The following is a 21,843-nucleotide window of genomic DNA, read 5'->3' on the forward strand; positions in this document are numbered from 1 at the left end:
ATGTACTCAGTTGTTTTCCCCAAAAGAATGCTTGCTCCCCACAAGAACCACCAGCCCGCTGCTCTCAAAGCACCATCTTTTTGAGACTTCATGTAGGATCTCTGCACAGATGGATGCAAGATTAGTGAATGTTTTCCAGCAGAGAGTGAAAAATGCTCAAAAATTGCATTTAACTCAGAACAAACATCTCCCTTATCTGCTCAAACTCTAAAGGTTTTCACCGTCAGTTTGGTCCTGGAACCACCAGCCTAATAGGACCTTATATATAAAACATATTGTCTTTTCCTGGGGTCCTTCTAAAAAACAAAGTCAAACTCTGCTGTTGCAGACACCATGTCACAGAGTCTATTTTATAAACAAGACAGCTCTACTTTAAGAAGACTTAGTATGCCCACTCATACATTACAGTTTTTATTCTCAAACCTATAAAACAACAGTACTGTAAAACAACTTTTCTTCTCTGATAGTCCAAGGTCTTCTATTTCCCATTATATTTATTCACAGAAAATGTATAATCATTTCTTCTTGAGACAATATCCTCTTTTAGCTTAATGACTCTTAGCCTTGAAGGTCGTTACCACATGACATATGTATGGACTACTAGGAAATTCTCTCTCCCTCTGACCAGACAGGCAGATGACAGATATTTTATTCTCTTCTAGGACAGACAGTCCTCAGTTCTCAACAGATTACTGACTCAGCTATGCTCTTACTGTTCCTTTCTCAGTCATTTTGTTACTACACTGAAAACCCACATAATTTCTCTTGGAAATACTTATAAGCATATTATAAAGCCAAATTTCCTATTTCCATGAAAATTCAGTTAACACGTCAAGTATCAACTTATTTCAATACAAGTACACATTGAGGTACAGAAATGTTTACAGCCACATTAGTGGTGTGGTCTGCCTCAGCTTAGCATATTAGTGGTATCTTACACATCAGGAAAGAGCTTCAATTGAGTGCATTCAATGGGAATGTCTTAGCAACTGCCAAAGTTCCTCATAATTTGCATGTAACTGTGCATCCTTGGACTGGGACATAAAGACCCTTGCTTTGTAGGGGCTGATCACCTGACTTGTGCTGTAATACCTACAACACAGATTGTTTGGGTAGAAGAAAAAAATGGCAGGATGTAGATGAAAATTATTTATATTTACCAGAGGCAATGTGAAGCCTCATTATCTTTCTCCAGGACAGGAAGTCACAAATTCAGGCAGGCCTGAACTATGACTCAGGGCATTGCAAGTTGCATTTAGCCATTAGGCTGCAACTTTGGCATTCTAATGCAAAACATCACAAAGAAAAGCATTGAAATTCTGTCCGCCAAGAGTCTGATAAAACATCTATGCAAGGTGCAAGCCAGAATTCCTGCTGGGATCTGTTCTAGAAACATAAGAATTGGTAAATATGATGTGCAGTGTCACATTACAAGAAAGTGCAATAATTGGGGGAAAAAATGTATTTTTAACTGAAAGAAACTCTTAGGATCAGTGTAAGAGAACTTACATGTGGTGCTTGGACAGGCACTGACTGCTTTGCTTTGCAAAAGCACTGAAACTGGCCTTGTAGCCAAATTTGCTTTTAGTCACATTATTTACCTTCAAAACATCTTTGCTACTGCAATGGAGCAGTTATCTGGTATCCCAGGTGAAGGAAAATTCAGATACAACTGGTATTTTGGAGCTCACTTGTCAGTAAGCCACAGCACCCTATGCACCTGTTGTGTTTATCAGCCACCTGACCTAGCAGGAATATCACATGAGGCATGTATGTCTAAAGGCAGGAAAGCTCAAGTTCATTCCTAAGACACCCAATGTCCTCTACTGCAAGGACGAATGGGATTTACAGACTGACAAATGCAGACTGAATTCAGTATGTGTATGAGAAAATGACCCAGCTTCCAGATCCTCCTAGGAATTTAAAAGTTCCTAATCATCAAGCTGCCCAGCCTACTATATACTTCTCCAAATTATCCAGCTGCCATTTACATAAGGAAATTGAAGTGGGAGGGAAAATTCTTGCTGACTGTCGGACATCAAGATAGAAAAAATGAATGACTTCACATTTCAATTGCTGTCTTCACTCCTGAATCAAACAGTTTCTCAGAGATCCTATAAAGGAATCAATTCAAATGTCTCCTGAAACTATTGGTGGGAGGCAGTACCTCCTGCTCTTTCTCCCTGTTCAGGGTGCACTTTAACTTTAAAGGTTTGAATAGAACCCACAGAATCTACCCTCAAATAATTTTAGAATCACATTGTAGAAAACCAAAACATTTGCAAACCAGAAGTGATTATGTAACATTATCAAAGATTTTTCCACCTTTGTCAGTGTACCACTTTTTCACTACACACACACACAAATGTAAGGACTTACCCGTCATTTTGCTGACCCAGTTCTTCATGCTTACGCAGTGTCGGAATATATGTCTTGGCACATAATAGTCTATAATCTTTTTAGTGGAAACCAGAGACTGCAGTTTCCAGCCCCAACTATTAAACTCAGCAAAAAGACATACTATAAAAATAAAATTGTTTGAAAGAAGGTTTGTGGTCTTAGGTCAGCTCTGCTGTATTAACCACTGTCTCATAAGTGCAAGACAAGCATTTAAAGCAAGGATAAGTCTCATTCATCAACAGACAGCGTAATTTTAAAATTGATCCTATAAGTATATCATTATCTTACTGGTGTCCCACGATCTCCTGGTTTCCCTGGTTTTCCACTTGGGCCAGCAACTCCTGGAACTCCTGGGGCACCCTGCAGCAGAACACATGTAAAGTGAATTGTAGAAACACACAATGGCCTACATGCTGATAAGAAATGTGCTATGGTATTTGTAAGTGCAGAGCAGTACTGAAAAGGGCTCTTGAGAGTGTTTTTCTTCTGCTAGGTATGTATCAGGCTTGAAAGCTTCCCTCCAGGGAAAAAAAAAAAAAAAAAAAAGGAAGGGAAGGGGGAAGGGAAGGGGGAAGGGAAGGGATCAGTAGATCTAGGTGTGCTTTTAAATCTCATGGCTAGAGAATGAGGTAAACTGGTTCTTCCCTTATTTACACTGAATTAAATCAGTTTTGAAACCACTGGAAGTCAAGTGGGTAAAAGCAACTGAAAGCACAATTTAGCTCTCATTAATGTTTATGAATACATGTTTTATGCAGTTTTCTGCTCGCCTTTTACTGAGAGTTTCTCAGATCCATTTGGGATATTAAACAAAGGATCCATTTCATATTTAACATAATTTGAAAATGTCAATGTGTCCCTCTCTTTGCTCAGGTCTCTTATGTCAGTGTATACCAAAGACAAAATTATATTTACCGCTGGTCCTGGTGGGCCTCTGGGACCTGTGGGACCATCTTTTCCTGTGAAACCCTATTAAAAAACAAAATCAGGATTAGAGATTAATCTAAAATTGCAGCAATCCCCTGACTAAAATCATCCTTAGGATTAGGTAATTGCAATACTTCTAATTACTACTATGATGTATTTTAAAACTTATCCACACTGTTAGTTACAAAAATAACTGTCACTGCTAGTGCTGAGGAAGGCTATATATGGAACAACAAACTTGAGCCAATTTAGATGTTCAGCTGCTGTTGATTGACTGAGGATGGAATGAGTCTGTCTCAACCTTTTTTAAGGAAAGGAATTGTTGTTGTGTTCCAGAGAAGGAAGATTTCTCTTTTCGCTGTTCTCTCATTCACAGACAGCTGGAAAATCTGAGGTTTCTGCTTAAATGGTGAACAACAGAACACCTCCTTCTCAGGTACTCTTTCTGCAAGAAAATGATGCTGAGACATTCCATTTCAATAATCTAACACAGCATTCCCAAGCTAGCATTGATGGTCCATGGCCCACTGATGACCCACAAATTCCATGGTATGTTCTTTGACAACAGGCTATCACATGGTTCTCTGTTTTGATTTCTGGCTATCAGCTTCCAGTAAAGCGTAGGTATAAATGCATATATCAGCTAATAATCTTGACTTCCAAAGTAATTCATTGCTTCAGTCATCTCAAGGGTAACATGCCACTGTGCAGACAAAAAAGATTTGCTCAGTTGACTCCAAATTGGAAGAGAGGGATTGCAACAACTCTGCAATTATATACCTGTCAGCATGCTCTTCATCATGAAGACATTTCAGAATTCCCTCATTCAAAATAAAGTTCTGAGCTCCAACCAAAGGCTAAGGAGAAAACTTGACCTTCAGAGTAAGAACGGAACAGATTGTTTACAGATATGACATCTTGCAGATGTTGAGACGAGCAGAGCTTTCAGGGGATCCCCCACAGCAGCAACAGCATGTGGAAGACAGCAGGGTTGAGTACCTCAACAGAGCACTCCCCTGCTCAGGGGACTTAAGGGACTTGCTGCTTATCAGGTACAGGTATCTGAGAACCTTGTCAGGACAGTGAGCCATGCATTTTTTGCAGAAATTATGCGGCTATCCTATGGCTATCTGGAGAGATTTTCACACACAAGTTTTGCCAGCCCTTCCACTTCTACCTCTCCAGGTTGGATATGGATAAAAGGACTCCTCTTGAAAAGTATTTGAAAACAGAAAGCTATGATAAAGAAGGGAAGAAAAAAAAAAAAAAACAAACAAAAAAGTCTTTCAGTGAGATAAACTGAGGAAACCAGAAACCTTACCCTTTCACCTGGAGGTCCCATTGGGCCAGGTGGTCCAGGTAAACCTGGGGTTCCCTAGAGGGAAAAGTAATGATAAACTGTATCCGATAGAACAAACATCTCTTCTGTGCTACTCACCCCAGTACATATGCACACATTTAAATATCTGTCTTCAATGTCATTATTTGACATTTACAAAAATAAAATCTTTAGGAGAAACCATTTATTTCATATACATCATATAAGAGTCTTAACCCTCACTTCAATTTTTACTGCATTTTCCTCTTCAAAAAGAATTTTCAGTGCTTTAAGCAGAAAACATATGTTTTTATTATTGCCTTTACAAGCCTAACAGATGTCAGCTAATCCTTTAACACCTAGTGCTAAAATCTATCTGCAATCATCAATCAGAATGTTTCTAAAGAAACAAAAATTAGACTCTTCCTTTATTATTCTTTCCCATTATTCTCCTATTTTTTAACACTGTGTTGCTTTATAGCATGTATTCTAAATTCTCTGGTTCTGTTTCTTGTAGTTCTGGGTTAAAAATGAACGCTAAAATTAAACAGATGAGCTACATTAGAGTACACCCAGGAATGATGTCACTCAATACCCTGTAGGATCAGGACCACCACTGTAGGAATCAAATATTGTATAGCCTTGTAGTACATGATCCACTTCTTCCCCTTTTTCCATCTCATCTCACTGTACGTTCAACTGTAGCATGGCCTTATACAGGAAATTACTGACTAAGTGTACATTTCTCAGGGTTATAAGGACTAATAAAACAGGTAAATAACATTAAGACCCCTGGACCATAATAGACCTCATCTGATATATGAAGCTAAATCCACAACACCATTTGAACATCTCCCATATAGTGTCTATAACCCCAATAAAATCAATGACAATATAACAAGGAATATTAGTTACATCAGAACATGGGCAGATCAATGACCTTAGATTATCCAAAACCAGCTGATTATTCAAATAAGATTTAGTTTTTCTCCTCAAAGCCTAATCCTAGTTTACAATATAGAAATCTGCAATTAAGTAACATTTAATATCGCTTTCTTCCTTCAGAAATCATAAAACTAGTTGTAGAACTCACTGTCCAAAGACAATTTGACCTCCAAAAGTAGAAGGCAATCAGACAACTTTATTGAAGAAGGGTTCAGAAAGGTTTTGCAACCTGTAATTTCAGAAGACACTTAACTACAAAAGTTGAAAGACCTTCCTGGGTAAATAAGTGTAATTTTCCTAATCCAGTGTATTCCCTATGCATTCACAATTGGCCAGATAGATATTTGGTTTGACTCAGTACAGCTGTTCTTTTAATCTTGCTCTGTTTTGAATGGTTTATTTCTACATTTCAAATTCTTAAGTATAAGATAATCATGTTTCCAAAACTATTGCTTAGGAAGATATGAAAAGATTCTATAACTCCTAGTGATATCGAAGACAGCTGTCCAGCAGCCGACCTGTATCAGGAATAGTGTAAAATGGCAGTATCTTTTCTAAGAAACAACTTACTGATCGTCCTGGTAGTCCAGGCTGGCCAGCATCACCTTTCATTCCTTGACGACCCTATAATATTCATAAATGATCATTAGACATTCTGGATTACAGAACTGAGTAGCAAAATAATTAATCTGTGTAAGTGGACACAGAATAATTACTGCAAGAAACCTAAATTAACAAATCTATAAGACAACTATGTATTATGGGAAAAAACAAGATACATATACCTCCTAATTGAAGTAATATTCATCATCTCACAAACATTTGAAAATGCAGGACAACTGGCTGATATTACGTTAGAAACACAGGCAAGCAGGAAGGAGCACAAATTTTGATGAGGAAGTGTAACAGTGTTCAGTAAGAGAGACTGTAATATTATTGTCTTCACAAGCAGGAAAGCAGGGAAAGGTAACATGTTTTCTCCACCCTTATCTTTCTCATCTGCCTGCCCTCCCAAAAGAAGGTAAAAGCTGTGTCTTTTTAAAGTAGGACAGCTTTTCTCTAATCCATGGACTAAAGGGCATTGCACACTTCCAGGACACAAAGTGTGGGAGCGTATAAATAAGCACTGTATTGCCTTTCACAACCTGCTTGCATTCCACATATACTACTAAGGGCTATTTGGTATGTCTAGAACTAGGCGTCCACTGCCTCTCTGAACTTCCAGCTACTGATTTAAACACAGAAAATAGAAGTTGGACATGTAAGTATGTAAGAAAGGCTTCAGAACAGAACTGCACACATAATTTTCCTACACTACAGTTTGATTTTTTTGAGTCCTAGAACTTTAAGGTACAGAAACTACACAGAAAAGCTGTAGGAGAAAAAATGGTGTAGCACAATGTACATCACAGTGATCAGATCCCATTCCTTCAAAGGCATCTCCTAAGTAATTGCAGCATTCAGGACAGAAGATGCTATTGTATTGGAAGAGACTTGTTTCAGATAAGGACAACTCTACTGCACTGCAGGGAAAAATGAACATTAGGGCAAAGCCGCCACACTCTTCACTATACCACTGACCCTGTGGACAGCTCTGATTCTACACTCAGTGCTACCCACGCTTAAAATTGCCACTCACCGGTTCTCCTGGGATTGACAGCCCATTGGGACCTTGCGGACCTGGTGGACCTTGAGGGCCGGGTGGACCTGTCTCACCACGAGGACCAGGTGGCCCCTTAAAGAAGAAAATTAAAACAAGATTCTAAATGGCAGGTTTTTCTGAGATCTGTAACTGCAAAGTCCTTTGGGTTAGGCACTTGGAGTAAGTCAGCAGCCTGAAGACACACTGATACTTCAGAAAAGGCTGCTCTGTGGAAACAGTTTTTTGAGTAGCATATCTTTTCAGAAGCAATTTTCTGATTCAGGTTGGTAGTCCCAAGCCAACACATGCTTTTTGGCAGTGTTAATTAGAAGTGTAGCTGTCCCCTCTGTACAGAACAAAGGAAGGACAGCAATGCTGCAGAGTGTGTAGTACCATCATGATGCATATGATCTAGTCTTCTGATGTGAAGTCAATGCCTTTGAGGCATATATACTTAGGCTATTCATATACAGTCTTAAATAGCTAGACTGAATGTAAATAGTATTACCAATTCAACTTTTAATCTCCATTCTTAGCTCGGCATGGAATAAGCGTGCAAATTTTTGTACAGCTAAGCATGTCACAATACTGATGCATTCCAGAAAGATACTTACAGATGATCCAGTCAAACCCCTTTCGCCTCTGGGACCTTTAGCACCTGGACCACCCTAAATTGAACATTTGGAAAGAAAATGTATTTCATACTTCAGAGAAAGCAAGGGTACATCTCACTGGTGAGTTAATAATCCTCTATCAAATTATGTGAAATTTCAGAGATTTGAAGTATGCAGATGACAATGTTAAAGAGTATTAGAATAAAAGATGCATTAGAAACTCAGGTAAACCACATAAGTTTCAGCCTTGCCAATTCAGCCCATTAAAAATTATTGTCATTTTTGTCTTTGCAGATATAAACTTCTTTAATTTACATTCAGTCTTTTGAGATAGAGTAATCCTCAAAGTCCTCTCTAATAGACTGCCAGGCAACTTAAACAGGCTTCAGATTCCTCATATAGCATTTGGTGGTAGCTACAGAGTAGAAGGACTTCTAGGCTGAACATAACTCATTTATATTTAAAGCAAATTGGTAGGAGTGTATCCATTGTAGAGATAATGATCTCTCCACATTAAAAGTGAATTGAAATGAAATGAATAAAAATAAGATAAAATAAAATAAAATAAAATAATAAAATAAAATAAAATAAAAAAGTCAATTTCTTTCCCTGATAAATAATCTTTCCTCGGAATGAAATCCTGACATTGCATTTAGGAAAAGTATTTGCATATTCTTCTAAAACATCTTGTACACAGAACACAAAACAGCTGAAACTGAGCCAGATTCTTTCAGCATATCAAGCAATGACAAGCTATTCATAGTGACTAAACTGTGAATAGGGGGGAAAGGATTATTATATAGACAAGTACAAGTGACAGGAGCTGCCTAATTGTGTTTTAAACTAAGACAAAAGGAGAACAGATTAATACAATGTTATGAACCTGTTGATTGCCCACTATCTCTCTGACTTTTATTTCACAAAACCACAAATCAACTTCATGGAGGTTTCCACTTACTCAAGGAAAATCAGAACATGACTGTCAGAATTCCCCCATGACATGCTGAAGAAAATTAGCTTGATGTCTGCACAAACCAAAATTACCTTTTTCCAATTTGATCAACATGAAGCTAGTTCCATAAAGTTTAAAATCAAAAAATCTCTACTGCAAATAGTTCCTTACAGCTGGTCCTGGGGGTCCTGGAGGTCCCACGCTGTCTTGAGTACAGGTACAAGCATTTGGAAGAGCTGGGCATTTTGCTTCATCTCTCTGAAAATTCAGTCACAACTATTAGTGTCCTTTTAAAGAAAAGTAGTTGTTGGCAGCACACTTTTTTTTTCTACAACAAGAAGATTCTCTATTATCCTGTTTTCAAGTACAGTAGAACTCACAGTGAAACAGTGCTTTCCAAATATTTCTGCAGGACTTTTCATGTTTTTAGGAAATTATTCTCTCTGCAAACAGTATAACGCACAAGCGACAGAGGCACAGGAAAAAACAAATTAATGCAGCATATGTGTTGTTCTAATATTCATATCCATTAGACAATCTGCTTGCACTGATGAAGAATAAATAAGTTACTTTTTGAGTACCAATCTAACCATACATTAAATAAAAATTAATGTAGCTATTCATTTCATAATAACTTAGATCTTAAATATTACTGAAATACAACAGATAACTGATAGTTTTCCACCATTCGTAAGGTACTCAGTCTAGCATATTGCAACCTTTCTCCCTCAGACACAAAACTCTGAAATGCAGCATTGTTCACTGGCTGCTCTGACAACTGTGATTTAAATGTGTTGTCAGCACGAGGCATAATATCAAGCTAATATTGATATTGTTACATTTGCTATTAGTAATGATTTTCTGAACAGCCTCTGGTTCATTTATACTTACCATAGAAGGAAGATCACAACATCTGTCTCTGCTAGTCCAAACTGGACTGCATACAATGTCAAAATTCTGGATTTCTAACTGTAAAAGAAAGGATAACTCTTGAAAGATACAAGACATGTTATTTATAAAATCTACTGGCATTAGCAATAAAATTATGCCTAAAACAATTTATTTCTAATGTAGTTAACACCATTCACATTTTCACTTCTTTTTTTTTTTTTCTTTGACAATGACAGAAAAAATATTTAAAAACACTAAAAAATATATAAAAAATAAATAAGCCTATTTAAGGCTGCAAGCAACATCAAGCTCTGATGCCTCCTCCTGTTCTGGGGCATAAGGTAAACAAATAAATTGACTAAAGAAAAATTTTACAATACTTAATGAGTGATACTGATGAACTCCTATATTGGCTGAGTGCCTGTGCAGTTCAGCATAACATCCGGCTGAAGAACTTTTGGACCAGCTCTAAGGACTGCAGTACTTGGGTCATACATTAATTTACATTTATGTATGGAACTTTCCACTGACATCAGTGGGGAACAAGTTCTGCAGAAAGGCTTAAGTAGAGACATTAGGTATGATAAAAGCAGTTTCCTCTCTTTTTTTTCACCCCAAGAGCTATGATTATGTAATTTGATATATACAACCACACATTTAGTGGTGAGCACCAAGAATCTTCTTCAGATGCTAGGGTTTGCACACAAGGACCGGACTGCAAACTTAAATCTAATACAAAGCCTAGGTAATAGCACTAAATATGCACTAAGTATAGTGAATCCATCAAGATAATTGACATGCTCTTCACATCAGCAGCTACTTTTTCCTTATAGGTTTATAGATCATAAAGCCAGAGGGGATTACTCTGTCACAAGACAGACCACAGGAATTAAAACCAGTTAATTACTTTAAGGAGACTTTTTGCCTTTTAGGAGAAAAAAAAAAAAAACAATCTTCATGTAAAGATTTCCAGCAATGGAGAATCCACAGCAATAGTTGCAATGACTAACTGCTTTGTATTTACTTGACTACAGCTCTCAGCTATTAGATTTCTGTTCTTGCAGTTCTGCTAGAATAAAAAGCTATCAAGACCACACTTCCCAGTTAAGTACATTGGGTTTTGCAATACGGACTCTTGAAAGCTCTGGGTGCAGTTAAGGGTTAAGGATTTGCATTAATGAATGGATTAATATTTATTGCTTACTGTCGCTGATCTCCGGTCACCTTTCATAAGTTTTCCAAGTATTTCATAGCCATCAGTTGTGATGTTCCCAGCCTCCTTAATTGGTTTTTCCAGTATTTCACTGCAGTCAATGTAAATCTTAACACTTGATGAAGTTACAACAATATGGACCTGAAAAAAAGTTTAATGTGAGAAAAAGCATAGTTAATACTTGAACAGTATTTCCCTGTTTAGGTAATACTGTTTCCAATTTTCTTCCTAGTAATCTTGATTTACTTTCAAGTGAGGGAAAAAATCTAACTTAAGGAAGCTTACAACATTAGTAACTTCTTTACAATATGTTAAAGGTCATTTAGATGAATACACAGGTACAGCTAATAGGTACTACTTAATAAAATTGTTGAACTGCAATGATCTATTACAAAAAAAAAAAAAAAAAAAGCTTGCCTAAAAACTGCCTTAAGATGTCATAAAAGTCAAAATTTAAAAGAACTCGAAAGAGAAAGTGAATATAAGCTCTTTTTTGTCCTCTTCTGATGACTGGGGCCACACAAGAGGTTTATAAGTCTGTGACTGCCCACTGGCTAATAAACTCTGTCTGTAGTTCACAGAGTAGATGATTTCAGATCCAAAGATCCAGGGTTCAATTTCCCTGTCTGATGACTCAACCAGAGGCATTAGTTACATTGAGACTGAGAAAGAGAGCAGAAAAAGACAAAATAATGGAAGGTGCACGGGAGTATTTCCATGAGAGAAATCTGGATACAAAAACCTATGCCAAAATAAGTTGAAATGGCAAAGAAGAGATTCATTATTGGAAGTAAGGAGAGAGGAAACAAAGAATGGCTATAACAAAGGGAGGAAAGTAAGTTTACAAGAACAGAATGAATCGTTTTCAGAAAACACAGTAAACCTTAAACAGAAGAACAAGAGAAATTGAAGCCAAGGTTAGCATTCTAAAAATTTACAGTAAATATGGTGATTTATCCTGCAGTGACTGCACAGGATTAAATACCAGACCATATATGACTAAAACAAAAGGACAATCTATTGCTTATTCAAAGCAGGCAAAGGACTTAATGAGACCACTACCATTATGTTAATCAAAGTTATGCAAGTGAATTTCCTACATATCTATGAAAACACAAGACCTTCAGAAGTCTCCAATAAAGAAACAAAGGTCTGACATTTCAGTGAATCTAATATGCAGTTGATGGAAGAACATTTAAGGCAACAGAAAAGTTTTCAGTGGTTTTATGTACCTTACATACTGCATATATTTTATATACAATATTGTAACATCTATGTAATTATTTAAACATCAACATCTTAGGACAAGCAGTAAAAGAAAAAAAATCCTTGAAGTATGTATTTATGTTTTAAGGCTTCTGTTATCACCATATATAACCTTTCAGAAACGTATTGCTATTTGATGACTACTTGAAAAAATTGGCTTAAATTGGAAACAGAGATTCCCTTAAATGTCTTGAGTCAACAAGGGCCTGAACAATCTCCTGAGAATTTGTTCTTTTTTCCATACTAAATATTTTCCCATGTGTAGTTGTCTCCAAGGCATCAGCATAGCTTATCTAAAACTCTCTAAACATTATGTACTTATGCTCTATATAGTTGGAATTAAGACTTTTGAAACTACCCTATTTTTTTGTCATTTGAAATTCAGTTGGTGTCACAGTTTAATCCTCAGCACTGTGCATACGAGTGTTTTTTTAATTAACATTCCCAATGTTTTTCACTGACCAATTAAAAAACAGTGGAAAGACAACTGAGTGTGTCCAAAGTATATTTTGGTACTAAAAACCAAACTTTCCACAAAATGAAATAAGCGCCATGCCTAAACTTTAAATTCATTATCACTTATACATCATTTACTCAGTCATTTGATCATATAATTAAATTTTACAGATTAATGACTGCATCCAACTGTTTAACCTCACCACAAATGCAATTTACTAATTCTGAAAGGTACTTAATGTGCAAGTCGTTCTGCTGGAACATTAACTATTTGTTACAAATTAAATAATGCAAATTACTTCTGCATAGTGAATACATTTTACTGCATTTTCATTTGCACACAAAACTTGGGTGAACCTACAACATATTGCTGAATCGGACCAACAGTTTGAAAATGATCAGACAGTAATCACTATCTGAAAATTATCTATCCGTCCAAAGAAGCAGCGACTTAAGCAGTCAAAAATAAGTAGAGCTCCCCCAAGTTATTGACTCAGACAGTTTGCTGCTGATTTAATGCCAGTTTTGAATTCCAGCCTGAATTTCATGTCCCAGACACAAATCTAATAAAAATCTAGCATTGACAGTAAATAAAGCATCTCTGTATTCAATCCCGTTTGATTTTATTTTCAACAAAATATTAGAAACACTCTCCTTGATTTCTAACACACTAACATAAAGTTCATCACTTCTGACCACTTACAGTGCCAGAAGGCACTGAGGTTTTAAGAAAGAAAACACACTTTAATCTATTCCTCTGCAGAGCCTAAGATCAAGTTTGATGGTGTTCTGATCTACTGCTAAATGAACCACATCAATAAGCTAAGCAAAGTACTATCCCATATGTACACCAGAAGAAAGACATAAACCCATTATCAAATTTCCTGTGGCTAACTACTGCAAAACTCCAATCAAAAAGGAAGTGTAGCATGGTAAGAATAAGCAAGTAGAAGAAGTCTGTCTCTCCAAAACATCCAGTTATAAGTTTAATGACTGCCTCAGGCAGTAACGATTTTTCCTATGGGACTTGCCAGATTCAACAGCTTTCACCACAACTATGCTACACAGAGCATTCAAGTATGCCAAAGTAAATTTCCCTGCACAGTTAGGTGTAGTTAACTGTGCTTCACTGAATGAGCCAGTAAGTCATCTAATGAAAACCACAAAAATGTTTGACATTTTGGAAAACATCTTCTCGTATTTTTAAGACTTGTCATTTCTTTGAAACTAGATGGTAGGAGAAATTGCAAAAGTACCTTCTGAAATGTGTTAATCTTACTTTCCTTCCTTCATCCATCTGAAACTACTGCTATCCTTTGTTAGGAGCTAATCAACATGGTTGATACATAAGGCTTTCCCAGCACATGAGCTGGGGAGTCCCATGATACTATCATTAACAACATGACTCATATAGCAATCTCAGTAATCATCCTGGAGAAAGTCCAGAGAAGTCTGCTCAGTTACATCGTGAATACAGCTATTTAAATCAAGGCTACTCCAGTTACTTCAAATACTATCAAAATATGAACTTTTTATTCATTTCTGGAAAAAGAAGGAGGGGGATCAGCACCCCACATTAAGTAACAGATATACAGTTCATTTCTGCTTAAGAAACAGCCTCATAAGACAGAATTCATAGTTTCAGAGCTTTAACAAGATTTGCAAACAGCTGCTACTCCCGAACGTTGTTCAGCACCTTAGGATTATTTTCTGCTCATATGTGTGAGGGTATATAGCAATTAAAATAATGCAAAATTCTGGATTTTTATTTTCTCTGTAATTGGTTTTCACCAACAAGTGTAGTAAACAGTTACAGATGATTGACAGTGCTGCTGAGGTTGCAGGTTGTTCCCTATTTGCTCTGATTTATAAGCAGAACTTCACTGTAAGTGCTATCTGAGAATCCTCAGCTCTATCACACTTAGAGAAACTACAAGAAAAAAATATGACTGAACGTCAATGAAATTAGCAGTTGGCACTTAAAACTGACTGCTGGTAGTACAGCATGTAGAGACCTTCATAGCCCTTACCTAAAGAAGTGAACTCTCAACTCTCACACTGATATTTAGAATGAGAAATGCTAAATACTATTCTAGGTTTCAACAGTACTTCTTGGTGGTAAGATGGCTCAACTTTTAAACCAAAACAGTATCTGTCCTAGCCTATACTGACAGTTTTTCTCACTACTCATTGGAAAAGAGCCAAATGCCAAGGACAGCACAAAGGTCGTCTACTGAAAGTGTGATCCAAGCCTACTCATAAATTGCAGTAACAAAGCTAATGAAACAAACATTTCTTTATATATAGAAAAATAATTGGCCATTAAGTAAATTATAAATACATGAAAAATTGGACATGATACGCAAACAGTTTGGTTAATTACCCACTGTCATACTCTGAAAAAAACAATAGCTTTTATAGCATTGTCTGACTTTTTTAGTCATCTGTGTTTTAAACAGATCACGTCCCAACACATGAGAATGCTGGCACCAGCTAGCTCTCCCTGCACTCAGCTGTAGCAAAGCTTGGTTCACAACATAGCCTCCAGTATCAGCAAGTCAACAGAGGCAACCCCTTATCAGTATCCTCAAAGGAATGCTGGTAGTGACTAGTCACGCCGGAGAGGGTATCATAAAGAAAACAAATGTTATACTGCAGCCATATTTAGTCATCAGAGGAAAGCTAAGCTAAACAGAGATAGATAACATCAGAACGTGCATTTCAGTCACTGAAAATGTTGCAATCGCAGCTCACTTTCTTGCCTTAAACATATATGTTTAATAGCAGGAAAACGTTTTTAAACGTGTGGTTTTAGACATACATATAGCCTTTTCAATGCCTAGAGATAAACAAGTCTGTCAGGATCAAGTTTTCATAATTTGCTACACAAAACTTTAAAAGCAAGCACAAAATTTTCACAATTGTAGGCAAATGCAGATTTCACTAGCCATTTTGGCAATTCAAAAACATGAGTTCCATTCTAAATTGCAAATACATTATATTATTTATTATGTGCTCTCTCTCCTTATTGTTGCTCCCTCGGTTAAAGTACTTATAGAATAATTTGGAATATTTTAGGTCTAGTGAACCTAAAGCCAAAAATATAGCAATACACATGCATACATAGAAAATATATAAGTATACGTTTTACGTTTGTTAAACATACAAATCTCATTCAATATTCTTTCACATCCCTAAGCTGTCTCCTTGCCTTCTTCTATAAGCCAGTAACTACTAACTTTCCGTGGCTATATCTTCTTCTTCCCTCAATGGTTCTAAATCATTACACTCTCCTTCCCCAAAAAACTTCTCATCACAGCTTTCTTTTCCTTATTTCTAGTTTATCTTTTACTCCTTTTCTTTCATGTGCCAGGCAGACTATGATGCCTTTTTCAGATATATCTCTCCACTTACACAATCTTGGCAAATTCATCTTTTACACTGGTTCGAAGTAGGCTTTTAATTCAATAAACAAATAACTACAACTTTAAAGATCTTGCATCATGCAATCTATAAACCCTTGTGTCACCTATAGCATTATACAAAAACTGGATATAACTGACAGCTTCTGCTTGCTTGTCCTCTGTTTCAAAGAGCTGCACCTCAGAAAGCAACATTCATAATTTCAATCCTTTACCTTATGGAAGCTTCCATAAAAGATTTTCTTGACTTCATCATTATCAAAAGTTACAGTTTGAACCTCTCCCCTTGTATCCTTGTTAAAGAATGACAACACTTTGCTGGCAGCTGCAAAAAATTAAAATAATACATTTCATTTCAGATGTACAGCTGAAATCACCATCCTAAGATATACTCACAGACAAAATGTAGTGCATCACTCCATTGGGTAAACATAGACTATAGATGTTTTCACTGACCCATAACTATGTAGATGCACATTCTTTTGGTTTGAGAGGTAATGACAAAGTTAAAATATATCTTAGTTGAATTACTCTTAGTTGAAAAATTAATTGATGTGCAAAGTAAAATATATATAATATATAACTGAAAATATATAATCCTTTTACTATGTAAAAGATTATATATGGTTTTGGAAAGATTTTGGAAGAATACATGCAAAGTAATGTAATGTATAAATTCTCTGTTCAGTAAGCATAATCGTCCTTACGATCAAGCACAACTCCAACTTGTGGTTTGTAATCTCTGTCTGTAATCTGCCAAATTGCAAAAGGCTCGTTGGGGGATTCCGGCAGAAGACGGAATAACATAATGATAGTGTACGACTGTGGCAATCCCTCTGGGTGAATCTCCCTGTTAAGACAATATGAGGACATTTTTTCACATGGAAACACAAGGAAAATAAGGTCTTCATCATTTGTCCTTTTTTCAAAGAAAGAAGAGTAATGGGAAAATAACAGTGTTTAACAGAACTAAGTATTTTAACTATTCTCTCCACAGAAAAGAACTATGTGATAAAAATTTGTGCTTTGTTAAAATGAACTCACAGCCTGTCTTCAGTTGGTCCAGCCATAATTATGGGGGCAGCCAGAATGCGACCAAGAACCCTTGGACATTTATTCTTGTGGCAAGATTCTGCGTAAACTACACATATTTTGAATTCCTTGAAGATAAGTTTATAAAAAAGGACCGTAGCATTAATATTCTTTCACTTGGCTCATCTTAGACAAGCAATAGAAATTACTGCTTTAACTACCACTGGCCTTCAGGAACAGATGTTATGAGGGAGATATTTAATGTATTCCCTGCAGTGGGTGATGTATTTGGGGTCTGCCTCATTCACCAGTGGCTGCTGAGGTTTGGATTTCTGATATTCAGACTGTAAGACATTAAAAAGACAGAAAGCTGGAGATAAATAAAAATATGCATCAAATGGCCTCTGGAATTTTCTGAAGGAAAGGTAGGGAATGCAGGAAGTTAGCTGTAAGAAGGGCGGTAGCTTATGCTTCTCCTTAGCCAATATACTGGAATTTAGAGAGGGACTTGACCTCATGATCATTAACAGAGAAACCTTGAAATAGATAGAAAAGCTCTTCTGTTTTTTTGGCAAAGATTATGTACCCACACCATTAGGGACACTTTCCAATTATAGTCATATCAATAAGTCAATAACACATAACACAGTGCAAGAAAGAAAATAATAAAGTAGATATAGCAACAGTACTTATAACTGTTAGCAAATTATCTCAGATACAAAACAACTACGCCACCACAATCAGGATGCTTTTATGGCCTTGCTGACTCAGTCTAAAGTGAGTTTTATATTCTGGTATCTTATGAAAACTAAGTGCCCAGAATACTCTGGCAAGTCTACTCCTACAACAGACATACAATAGACTGAATCACAATATTCTAAAAAACCTGAAATAAGCAAAAAGTCTGCCTTTTATTATCTTCTTATCATCCTATTTATCCTGCTAAATGCAAGATTTATCTTAATGTAACAGAATTTCAAAACAAGATCCTACTGACTAGGATTATCTGTACTTCCTAGATTGTAAAAATCCAGGTCATCAGGGATCTGTCACTCACATAACTATAAGGGCATATCAGTGAATTCAAAACGTCTTTAAATTCTCCACTTTTGATGTTGTGAGTTGAGAAGGCCAGCAAAGAGAAATTATTTCTTCATATACCTCAGTGCCTGTACACACAACCTGACAGGAAGCCAGACTTCAAAGGCTTTTACAAAAACAACTTTCCTTAAATTAAATAGGAGGTCTATCTTTAGGCATCTGCTCTGTCTCAGGAGGACTTTTCTAAAACTTACTCTAAGCATTAGATTCCTTCTAGTAAAACTAATTGCTGTCTTTTTTTATGTTTGTGACAGTAGGAAAGAATAATCATGTATTACCTCTCCATAAAAAAGATCCAAGACCACAGGCTGTTTAAAGCTCCACTCCATTAGTCAAATACAACAATTCAGCTACTGGAGAAAATAACCTAAGTCAATGGCATCAGCGTGCTGCATACCGCAGTACAAATGATACCCCTGTAAATAGTAGTGCATATACTTCCACATCAAAACCATTTCCCTCTGTCAGTATAGAGGTCTTTGTAGTAAGGAGGCTGTTGTTCATCTGCCTAAGGCCAAATTGTATATTATAAGCAAGGTGAGTGGTTAAGAAGCATAGTCTCAAACAAAAGAACAATAAGCAGCTGGATTAATAGTGAACAGATCACAAAGGAAGAAACAGATTAGCATTTAATGAGAACAATGGTAGATGCTCTTTGGAGTATATTTCCTGGAGTTCAGTAAAAAGAATATCAAATGAATGCATCTTCCATAAGATACTAATGCCTTTAGCTATAAACTCCATTAACTCTTCCCCACCTGTTTGCTCTAAATATTAGTCTTCCAGGTTTACTTACCGTATTGGCTGGCTGACAAAAGCATTTTTGTGGAGCCTATATGCTACATAGCTTGGGAAAGAGCCTGATTCCAGTGATACTCCTTGTACAGAAGCAAAATGCTTCTCTGTTAGATTATATGATTCCAACATCTTGAAACCTTTGAATCAGGAAAGGAAAACAGTAAAAAAAATAAATGTAGAGTTGTAAAGGACACAACTGAACCTATGCAAAATATTATAGATAGTTTCTTACCAGGTGAAGTGTATCCTTCCAAGTAAATAAGTGGACATGCTAAAAGAGAGGAAACAACATTTAAGTTCAAAAATGTGAAATCTACCAGGATATGAAGATGTACATACTTAGTAAGTTTTGTTACTAAGAAATCTGTGCTAATATTAATTATCAGCCAACTTTTGCTACATTTGTCATGCTGGGTTCTGTTCTGCATTAGATGGATCGCTAAAAACTTTACTCTCTACTTTTACTTGGATATTTCTATCATGACAAATTGTATGTGATAACAAATAAGCCCCCAAAATATTTTGATTCTAATTCATAAGAGGAAAGGGGTATAATGACTCGATCTTTCCATAAATATTTAAGGCATGAGTCAGGCAGCATATTTGCTGTCAAATTCACAAGGAAAAACTGCAGATTTATATGGCTCCTCAGGAGCCAGTGGATGAAATAGTTAGGGAGTACACAGTTGCACATGACAGGCCTGAGAATTTTTCATTTTTGCCATAGAAAGATAGTTCCTGACTAAACAACTGAAATCTAATTTAGATCATTTTGAAACAGCATCACACACTTCACCTGCAGCCCTGTAGCAGTCTGGACCAGGGGTAAAGAGACCTGTTATGTACCCCCATTCACATTAGGCATCATTCTACTTCCTTTTAAAGAGCAAGAGTTCTCACTGACTGTTGCTCTCATTTTGTTATACCTGTACTCTTGGAACGTGAGACAAGATTATATCAATCATAATAGCTACTTCAAAATTAACAACAACAAAAAAACTTGATCAAACCATGTGCAGTTATTATGAAGTCTAATTTTTATGCATTTTTTTGAAGTGCTGTAAATGGTATGACAACTTTAGCAGTATATAAGCAAATGTATCAGTTTGGGAAAAAGAAAAATGGTGTTTTCTACTCACTTGAGGTAGCAGTCTCACACACAAAGGTGACAAGGTTATCTTGAATTTTTTCGAATGCATCAAAATCATCAACAATAAATACATGACGCTCACTGGGCTTGCTGGCAATCTTGGCCAGCTCATTGTAATCCACATCAGCCACACCAACCACAAAGATGCTGAAGCCTATAAAAATAACATTTGTTACCTGAAATGTAGTAAAATGTACACAACCATTTTTCAAGTCAATATTTCACAAACCATCTCTATCATTGATTTGTCAAGCTCTATCTAGTCTTGTATCTGGCCATCATTATGGGCACACATTCTGGATAGTCTTTCACCTATCAAAGCTCAAGAGGGGTTAAACTATTTTTTGCATCTTTCTTTCAAAACTTTCTCCTTCTTCCACCACTTACTGCTGTTTGGCATTATTTAAGCTACACAGCCTTGGCTACATAGTCTCTTTCATACAAAATGTATGATCCTCTCAACTCTACCACATCTTAAACCTGTTCTGTGTCCAATATCTCTGCACAGTATCAGTTATCTAAATTAGTTATCCAATGCTCTAGCTCTTGCCACCTCAGGATGGGATCATCTCACCAATTTTTACTTTCCAAGTTATAAACAAGCCTAAGCTAGTTAACTAGGCTTACTCTATAATCAACACACAAACAGGGACAGATTCAGAATACAATTCAGTTCACCTCCCTAAAACATGAATTTCAGGACAGGAGAAACTGTGTTCTGTAGATGCCTATCTGCTGCTCTCTTCAATACCTATAAAAGGACTCCACATGATCACCTTAGCCTAGATATTTAATTGTTAGATGGCTTAAGTAAAATGAGAAGAACCCTGTCCCTAGAATTTAATCTTATCACTAGGTGTAAAAGCATAATCTCCCCATAATCTGTAACAAAAGCCAGTGTGATTTTCTTCTTCGAGTCCTTAAAGTAGTATCTCCTTGCCTTCCCTATCAAGGTTTTGATTTCTATTATCTTATAGCATTTACAGAATTCTTCTTCTGACTCATTTCTTCTTTTCCTTTCCCACCTAATCCTCCATATGATAATTTGACCTCTTTTGCTATATCAGAAAGCAGGGGGAAAAATGCCACTACACAATTCAGCACTAAATAGAAAAACCTCTCCCCAAAAATTTCATTGACAAGGACCTGCACAGATAATGGAAATGTTGGCAGGAGGTTCGAGGCAGAATTCACATTTGTTGTACACGATAAACCCAACTTTATTTACATTTTGAATTTTTCAAAAGGAAATGGGAGATAATTATTCTCTCTAGTCAATACTATTGAAACTTTGGTTGAAATATTCTGTCCAGCTTTGAGTACAACATTTAAGATGCAAAGAAGTGAGTAGCTAGGGAAAATGATAAGAGGTTTGGAAAACATCATTAAAAGGAGGTTGAAGGAAATTGGTTTGTTTAGTCTAGAAAAGAGAAGACAGAAAGAGGAAATGACAACAAGCTTCAAATATGAAGGCCTGTCACAGTGGACAGTTATCAATTGCTTTCCTGGTTAGCTGGGTAAATGAAAAGACGACAACAGCTTCATTAGCCTGAAGAAACACTTAGGTGAGATGTGAGGAAAAGCTTTCCAACTATTAGGGTAGATAAGCACTGAAGCAGATTATCCAGATGGGCTATAGAGAATTTTATGAATGGGTTAGCCAAACATCTTTAGAAGTCATCTAGACAGAGCTGATTCTTTCAGATCACAGAGGCA

At 36.5% G+C, this 21,843-nt stretch overlaps 1 protein-coding gene across 11 annotated transcripts in view; it reads right to left on the reverse strand.

Moving 5' to 3' along the window:
- COL12A1 (collagen type XII alpha 1 chain) overlaps window positions 1–21,843 on the reverse strand; it is a 97,122-nt gene that overhangs the window by 9,401 nt on the left and 65,878 nt on the right. For all 11 annotated transcript variants that reach the window (XM_040551234.1, XM_040551232.1, XM_040551231.1 and 8 more), the window contains 14 exons: window positions 20,117–20,281; window positions 19,210–19,248; window positions 18,976–19,114; window positions 16,754–16,896; window positions 16,262–16,371; window positions 10,894–11,043; window positions 9,690–9,767; window positions 8,970–9,056; window positions 7,847–7,900; window positions 7,230–7,325; window positions 6,161–6,214; window positions 4,649–4,702; window positions 3,316–3,369; window positions 2,689–2,760 (listed from right to left, as the gene is read on the reverse strand). In XM_040551234.1, the coding sequence (XP_040407168.1) occupies window positions 2,689–2,760; window positions 3,316–3,369; window positions 4,649–4,702; window positions 6,161–6,214; window positions 7,230–7,325; window positions 7,847–7,900; window positions 8,970–9,056; window positions 9,690–9,767; window positions 10,894–11,043; window positions 16,262–16,371; window positions 16,754–16,896; window positions 18,976–19,114; window positions 19,210–19,248; window positions 20,117–20,281 (1,295 nt within the window). The remainder of the gene's footprint in view (window positions 1–2,688; window positions 2,761–3,315; window positions 3,370–4,648; window positions 4,703–6,160; window positions 6,215–7,229; window positions 7,326–7,846; window positions 7,901–8,969; window positions 9,057–9,689; window positions 9,768–10,893; window positions 11,044–16,261; window positions 16,372–16,753; window positions 16,897–18,975; window positions 19,115–19,209; window positions 19,249–20,116; window positions 20,282–21,843) is intronic.

This window comes from Cygnus olor, chromosome 3 (genome assembly GCF_009769625.2).
Source record: "Cygnus olor isolate bCygOlo1 chromosome 3, bCygOlo1.pri.v2, whole genome shotgun sequence".
In the NCBI taxonomy this organism is placed as follows: domain Eukaryota; kingdom Metazoa; phylum Chordata; class Aves; order Anseriformes; family Anatidae; genus Cygnus; species Cygnus olor.